The 7338-nt window shown below is 36.5% G+C and overlaps 1 protein-coding gene across 2 annotated transcripts; it reads left to right on the top strand.

Annotated features, from left to right (window-relative positions):
* Positions 1-599: 599 nt before the first annotated feature.
* LOC111408815 (mitogen-activated protein kinase kinase kinase 5-like) lies at positions 600-6061 on the top strand. 2 transcript variants are annotated; one of them, XM_023038589.1, is made up of 12 exons: positions 600-774; positions 966-1264; positions 1728-2297; positions 2373-2460; positions 3321-3383; positions 3498-3661; positions 3908-3983; positions 4360-4419; positions 4507-4632; positions 4846-5055; positions 5251-5351; positions 5475-6061. In XM_023038589.1, exons 1-12 carry the CDS (start codon positions 715-717, stop codon positions 5695-5697), a joined length of 2040 nt encoding a protein of 679 aa, XP_022894357.1. In that variant the 5' UTR covers positions 600-714; the 3' UTR covers positions 5698-6061. The 2 variants fall into 2 exon arrangements, with proteins under 2 accessions (XP_022894357.1, XP_022894356.1); XM_023038588.1 differs by having other exon boundaries at positions 699-1264.
* Positions 6062-7338: the final 1277 nt, after the last annotated feature.

The following is a 7338-nucleotide window of genomic DNA, read 5'->3' as shown; positions in this document are numbered from 1 at the left end:
GTGTCCATGGGAGGCTTGTACTATGTCATTTAAGTGGGCTTGGCAAGGATTGGATACTTACGAAGTCACGAGTGCATGCTAGATTCGAGAAATGTTTGCCCACACTGAAAAGATTTCTTGGGTTGGCCTCTGGAATAGACGAACATTGCACGACGGAGGGAAATTCTTAAAATGTTGCAATGGATTGAATATTAAAATTTTGAAATTTTCATTATGGAAATACTTAATTTTGGTTATTTAATTTTCACTGAAATCTCAACTCGGATCAACTCTCTTGAAATTCATGTCCCTTTTAGGAGGGAAATGACAACTTTCTTCGAGTGTGATTTTCAGGTGGCAAGGCCATTCTAAAAAAAAAAAATGGACCAGTTTCCATATACTTCAAAATTATTACCCGTTAAAATTCTCAACAAATCCCCAATATAAAAAGATTTTTAGCATTTACTCAGTCGTACAATCGTATTTGACAATTTTAATATAATAAATTCTTTAATCTTTATGTTCCAAGATTTCAGTGTCCCACACGGTGTGATTTTGTCAACTTCAACCCCCTTCCCACGAAAATACATATATTAAATGCAAATTATCTCTACTTTCTTCAAAATTGACTTCACAGAAAAACTTTACAATGCAAATTGAACGTGTCTGAAGACTTCAATGGTCTATGCGCTGAAACAAAGAATTATATTATATGAAATTGTTATTTTTTCTTGAATGCCTGATCGATACCACCATCGGGCGCCCGCGCCTGCAGGCCAGCTGGGCATTTTTTGGGTAACTTTCTTCAAAATGTTAAAATTCTAAATTTTTATTGCTTTTTACTTCACAAAATAATAATGCATTTTCTTTGGAGTGCATTCTCATCATCTTCTTCTTCGTCATCCCCTTCAAATCCTCCATTAAAGGGTAAAAGCAAAAGCTCTAATGATATTTTCAAGAATAATAGTTGTAAAAATAATGAACAGGGGAGAAAGTTAACTAGGCAGAGGAAGTTAAGGCACGCAACTGATGATGAATTAGGATTGCGGCCTGGTGTTTTTAATGAGAGGTCACAGTCGTGTCCCGTGTCGCCGGACTCGAGTTCTGCTTGGAGGCCGGCATCGGAGCCTCGTACGCCCCGCCGTGCAGATGTCGGCCATTGGTCAAAGTCGGCGGTGCCGCAACCACTGCCGCTGCCGGAATTGAATTCTCAGCCTAAGCAGATTGATAATTTGCATGGTCAAAGAAGAGGGGATTTGGGTCATTCAAGCTCTGCAATTGAAAGGTTTGACCATTTCCTCCCCTTAAAATTAATTGATATTTTTTGGCTGGTATGTAGTTTAAGTCCAGTGGTTCGATATATGAAATCGTTGATTATTAGTATTATCTGAGACACCAGATTTTGATTAAAGATACAGAGTAAATTGATCTATTTACACGAATGTAATAATTGCTACTTAAAAATAATAATAATAATAATAATAATAATAATAAGGTTCTGAAATTGCTATAAACTAATGTTTTTTCTTTAACATATAATATGTCTTTGCTGCCATATAGTATAAAATAATAAAAAAATCTACCCTTATTGTGATAAATTGTCTCAAAACTGTACACTTTAGGAGCTTTTAGATTTAGAATTGATTCTTTTTTTCAGTGTTCGCGAAAAAGTTGTGGCTAAGATTGTGTTGACATATTTATAGTTGATTGTTTGAAGATAAATTTTGTCTATCGTGTTCAACTTACAGTAGTTCTTCTCTTCAAAATTTGGGCAAGACAAAAGATAATATAGCCAGAAGATCATCTGTATCTCCAACTTATCGCTACAGAAAATTCCCTCGGCAGCTAAATGTTGACACTGCACAAAACAACTTTCGGCTGCATTTTCCTACGTTTAGTGCTCCGAGCAGTGGTTACTCAAGTCCCATCCTTAGCCCACAAAGATTTAGTACTGTGGATTTTTTCCAGGTCTCAGCATTTGCTTTGGAGTCTTCCCATTCAGATAGAATAGCAAAATCTTGCCAAATTTCACCAAGACTTACCCCCAATCAATCACCACTTCAAAGTCCATGTAGAAACTCGGTAAATCATAATGGAAATTTGATGCATATGCACAATAAATCTTTCCCAGAAAGTTGGCCTGAGGGTAATAATGCGCATGTCCACCCATTACCACTTCCCCCAGGAGTTTCTAGGCCGTCACCTACCGCTTCTCAAAATTCGGATAAATCAGATATTTTGTCGGTTAAAGGTCAGTGGAGAAAGGGAAGACTCATAGGACGTGGTACATATGGAAGTGTTTATGTTGCAACTCATTGGTATGTAAACTAACCAAGGATTTCTTGCTATTTTTTCCTGCTGGTAGAAGCCTTAAATTTTCTTCTTCCTGTCAGTGAAACTGGTGCAACGTGTGCTATGAAAGAAGTTGAAATGATTCCTGATGACCCTAAATATGCAGAATGCATAAAACAGTTGGAGCAGGTTTTCCTCTGAGATCCTTCTTGTGCTATTATATGTTTGATACTTTGTCATACTTTTTTATTTTATTTATTTATTTATTTTTTGCTATGTTGGCAAGTGAAAGTGCATACTGAAGTGGAAGATCTCAGAAATGACATCACTTTGTTACCATTTAACAGAAGATTATGTTATGCATATACCACTTTAATTGTGCAGTTGTTTTAATTATATGAAAGTCAGCCCCTGTTTGGTTTAGTTAAAAATCAGATTTTTATAATTTTTTGATAAAAGTTGATGAAATGTGTGGTTGAAAGTTGATAAAAGTTGTGAATCCCATGAAATTTGTGGTTAAAAATGAGTTTGAGAAAAAAAATTGGAGAATGGTGCCAAACAGGGGCTTAATAGTCATTTTAAATAAGATAGTTTCGTCTTTCTCTTGATGTATCAGGCTTGAACCAGATTTACAGCAGTTTTATGTCTCTATTATGTACTTGATTTTTTCCTTATTTAAAAAAATTCAGCCATCTTTCACTTTTGCTTGGTTAACTTGAGACTTCAAAAATTTTGGTGTTAAGAGAAGGAAAACTGAGCTTTCCATAGAGCAATATGAGATCCAAACGACTTCCATCTATGGAATCCTTGGGTAGTTTGTTCAGTCTTCTATTTGCTGATGAGTAGCACTTTACAGAACTTATTGTTGTAAAGAAATTGAAATTTCTGAAGTTTTTAATGAAATTGACCAAATCCGCTTGTTGTCACCAAAGTGTTGTTTTCACTTTGTGGACGTCACATCTCAGTCTTGTAGACTGTGGGAAATATGGAAACTTATGAATTATTCTGCATTAAGCAAACATTTGATTTTGTGTGCCTTTTTATTTCAGGAGATCCGAATTCTTGAGGAGTTGAAGCATCCAAACATTGTACAATATTATGGGTGTGAAAAAGTATGCACCATTGGCCTTTTTTCTTTCTATTATTAACATCATTGAGATACTAATTATTGGTCTGGTTTTAGACTTTATAAATATATTGATGGACACAATATTAATTTGTCGTAGATTGAGGATCGCTTTTGCATATATTTGGAGTATGTTCACCCAGGGTCCATAAACAAGTATATTAGCGAACATTGTGGAGTTATGACGGAGTGCATAGTTCGCAATTTCACTCGTCACATTCTTTTGGGGTTGGCTTACTTGCACAACAAACAGACAATACACAGGTAAAAGTCATGCATGGTTAGAAGAGATAACCTAAACTTTCACATCGGACTTACTTTATATTACACATAAAGCAGTGTTCTATTAATTGATAGGAAAATATGAATAACTGATAATTTTGGTGTTCTCTTTAGACCTCTCATTTGGTATGGATCAGAGTTTGAAATAACTGATTGACGTATTGGTCTAATTGATCAATTATAAAGTTCCATTTACGTATAAAGTTTTTGTGATTCATTATAAAACAGGGACATCAAAGGGGCGAATTTGCTTGTCAATGCGTCTGGTGTTGTCAAGCTTGCTGACTTTGGATTGGCAAAACATGTGAGTTTCAAAACTGACTATACAAATACATTACATGAAAGTTCTTGTATATCTCTTTACTGACAGTTTAAACCTAGTTAGTTCTTCTTCAACTTTTAGCTCTAGTCTCAGTGCATTACAATCTTTCTGTTTTGATTTTATTGAAGCATAAATTTCTGTCATCAGTAACACGATATGCATTTCAGAATTCAATGCATGTACATATTATTAATATTTTTAAGTAAATTGAGCTTGCATTTGAGATGAAGTTCTTATAAATGGAATTTGATGCTAAAGGTCTTGGCTTTTTCTATGAGATTTGGATGATTGACTGCTTATTATTCTGGCTGTCTTCATATTGAATATACTAACCTGCATTCTACCTTTTCTTTTCTAGCTCAACGGAAATGGTATTGATCTTTCATTGAAGGGCACTCCTCATTGGATGGCTCCAGAGGTATCTCAGTTGGAGTTCTCTGCTTTCCTACTAGCTGGCCTCAGATACCTTGTCTGTGTCAAGTATTTATTCTTTTAATTTGTTCAGGTACTGCAGGCTGTGATGCGGAATGATGCTAATCCAGAGCTGGCCTTCGGCATTGATATATGGAGCGTGGGTTGTACAGTTGTCGAGATGCTCACCGGGAAACCTCCTTGGAGTGAACTAAATGGGGTAAGTGTATTAATTAACTTCATGTACTCCTTAATGTTTTCGTCTTTTTCTGATTTTGAGACTTACTAGTGAATGAGTCCCGAAGTGAGAGTTACATGTAATAAGAAACTGATTGCTGGAGACACTATGGAATGCTTTATTTTCCTTGAATTCGAATGTAAAACAAAGTGATGTTTATGATTATTTTATTAACCTCTTTCCATTTGGCATTAGGTGCAAGCCATGTTCAATGTATTGAACAAATCGCCACCCATACCAGAAACATTGTCTAATGAAGGGAAGGATTTCCTCAGACGGTGCTTTCAGAGAAGACCTGCAGATCGACCTTCAGCTACTAAGTTGCTTGAACACCCTTTTTTACGAAGTTCACAAGATCAAAATGTTGGTGGCTTTATGCAAGAATTTTCCAGAATGAAATTACTTGTGAGTATCGATTGGCACTAGCTCACATTACCTTCTTTTGTTTCTCTGATCACATTTGTCCCTGGTGACTGCAAAAGAAGTGGTCATACGTCTTATATGCATTTTTTTCTTTGTTTAAAATGTTAATATGTTATCTCGTAGTCCATTGTATTTCAGTTTAACGAGAATCTAAAAAAACAACTTTTCTTTTTTCAGGATGCACCACAATTCCCAAGTGACCGGACTAAAGGAAAAAAGGATGTGATGCCACATTCATCAGATTCGAGAATCCAGCATGGAAAGCTTCCACTAAATGCGTAAGTCCTCATTTTCCTTCCCCCATTCCGCCCTATTATTTTGATTATCATAGTACATGCTAGACATCTTATCAAAAATAGTGCTTGACTAAATTGGTTGTCTGATTCCAAAAACATTTTCAGTTCGAGTGAAACAAGTCCACAATCTTATCCGGAATCGTCATGCCCTGGGATAAAATTTCATCATTCTCCTCGTTCTATGCTTGAAGTCCTTACTTCCGTTGCTTCACCGGATCTTAATCGTGGCTCATATAATACTAGCCCTTCAAAGGTTCCAAATAGTTTGTTCTCAGGAACTGGAGCAAACAGTCCTTATACAGTGTTGAGGAACCTCCCATTCGTGTAAGACAATGGGAGGGAAATGAACTTAGAAGTCTGTTGTACAGTCAGGAGCATATGACTTTACTTATTTTTTAGTTTGCTTCAAGATCTATTCATTAAGTTGCTTCGGCTTTTATGGGATCTTATTCTGTGTAATTTTGCTACAGATCCCATAAGATCTTTCACCTCTTTAGGCTCACATGTGGATTTTTTTTCATCTCTTAGTTCTGGGAGAATGTCTGACAAGAAAAACTACTGTTGGGGGATATAACTTGATCGTATATATGATCGAGAGACTTGTTATACAATGTAAATATTGAAGTTTCTGCATTTTTACTGCAATTAACCATTTATGCAGGAAATTCTTAGTATTGATTTGCAGTTTCATATGTTGTTCTTTTTGTTGGTCTGTTCTTGTGCAGTGCTTTCTTTGGAACCAAAGCCTGAGTTTGTACTAAGCAATAGCAGTGTCCTTGTGTAGACTGTAGTTATGATTCGATGTTATATTGGTCAAGTCCCAAACATTCTTGAACTCCGTTGTTATTAACACCTTGGTGATCATGTGTAGAGCTCTCGATAGTTCCAATCTACTAAATTTTAAGTTTGTAGATTAATTTGCGATCAACTCCAAAGTTGGCGACAGTGCGTGCAATTTATATACATCCAATTGTAGAGCATGTTTGGGAAGTTTTGGACATTCGAAATAGACGACTCTATTCTTTCCCTCCCATCCCGTGCTCCCGCCATCTCTCTTAACGGACGAGGAATGGAAGAAGAAAGTACCAAGAATTCTGAAAATCTCCGATCTAATTAAACGTGTTCAGCCCCTAACCGGTGCATTCTCCATTAGTCTCAGCCGCCCGATCCCAGACCCTATGCCCCGGCCGACCGTCTGGTCCAATTCAGGATCCAAAACCCTCCAAGGTCACATCTAAAAGCCCTAGCTTCAAAATCCTAAAACCAACCATTAAACCATTCCACCCTCATCGTTGGAACCCTGACCCTACCCTCTTACGTCAGCAATATTTTCGCAATCAAATGTAATTGCTTTCAGTTAACAGATGATTCCTCGGCCATTTGCTGCGACATTTTGAATTTTGACCCTACAAGTATTGGTCGAAAGATTCGAATCCTTGCCTGGGATTTTATTCCTTAAAAAATGTGGGAATGGGAGTGGAAAATGTTGGTTTCTGGAAACTGTTAGCTGGGAATTTTGGGATTCTTTTAGTGGAAGAATTCTTGTTTGTCGAGTTTTAATTCATTTAGTATTGATGCAGGTTCCCTTATATATTTCAAAGATAATTTAAGTGCTAAATATTCAGTTATCGGTGTGGTAGACACCATAAGCCCTGTTTCGAATGTTCCATGTACAAGCAGAGAAGGCGGTTCAAGTAATATTTTGTGAGTGCAAGGATTGTAGTTTAAAAATCTTGTTTTAGGAAAAAGTTTATCTGAGAAGGATATCATTGGGTCAAAACATGTATACTTTATGAATTATTCTACGCTGATGTCAGCATTACAATGTGCTTCCAGAAGATAGGATTGGTTCTAAAATATTCTAACTCATAACTGTTGCCATCAGCATTTCAATATCGGGTAAATGATCTGCCTATATGATCCCAGTTAAGAAGTTGCAGAATTTTTTCACTCTTGTTGTCATCTTCCC

The sequence above is a fragment of the Olea europaea genome, chromosome 14, assembly GCF_002742605.1.
Source record: "Olea europaea var. sylvestris chromosome 14, O_europaea_v1, whole genome shotgun sequence".
Classification (NCBI taxonomy): Eukaryota; Viridiplantae; Streptophyta; class Magnoliopsida; order Lamiales; family Oleaceae; genus Olea; species Olea europaea.
This window is presented reverse-complemented; position numbering and strand designations above follow the sequence as displayed.

Coding starts and splice junctions, on each gene's coding strand:
- LOC111408815 (XM_023038588.1), top strand. CDS start 837: ATGCATTTTCTTTGGAGTGCATTCTCATCATCTTCTTCTTCGTCATCC. Junction 2,298..2,372: donor GTTTATGTTGCAACTCATTG/GTATGTAAACTA, acceptor TCTTCCTGTCAG/TGAAACTGGTGCAACGTGTG. Junction 5,056..5,250: donor TTTCCAGAATGAAATTACTT/GTGAGTATCGAT, acceptor TTCTTTTTTCAG/GATGCACCACAATTCCCAAG.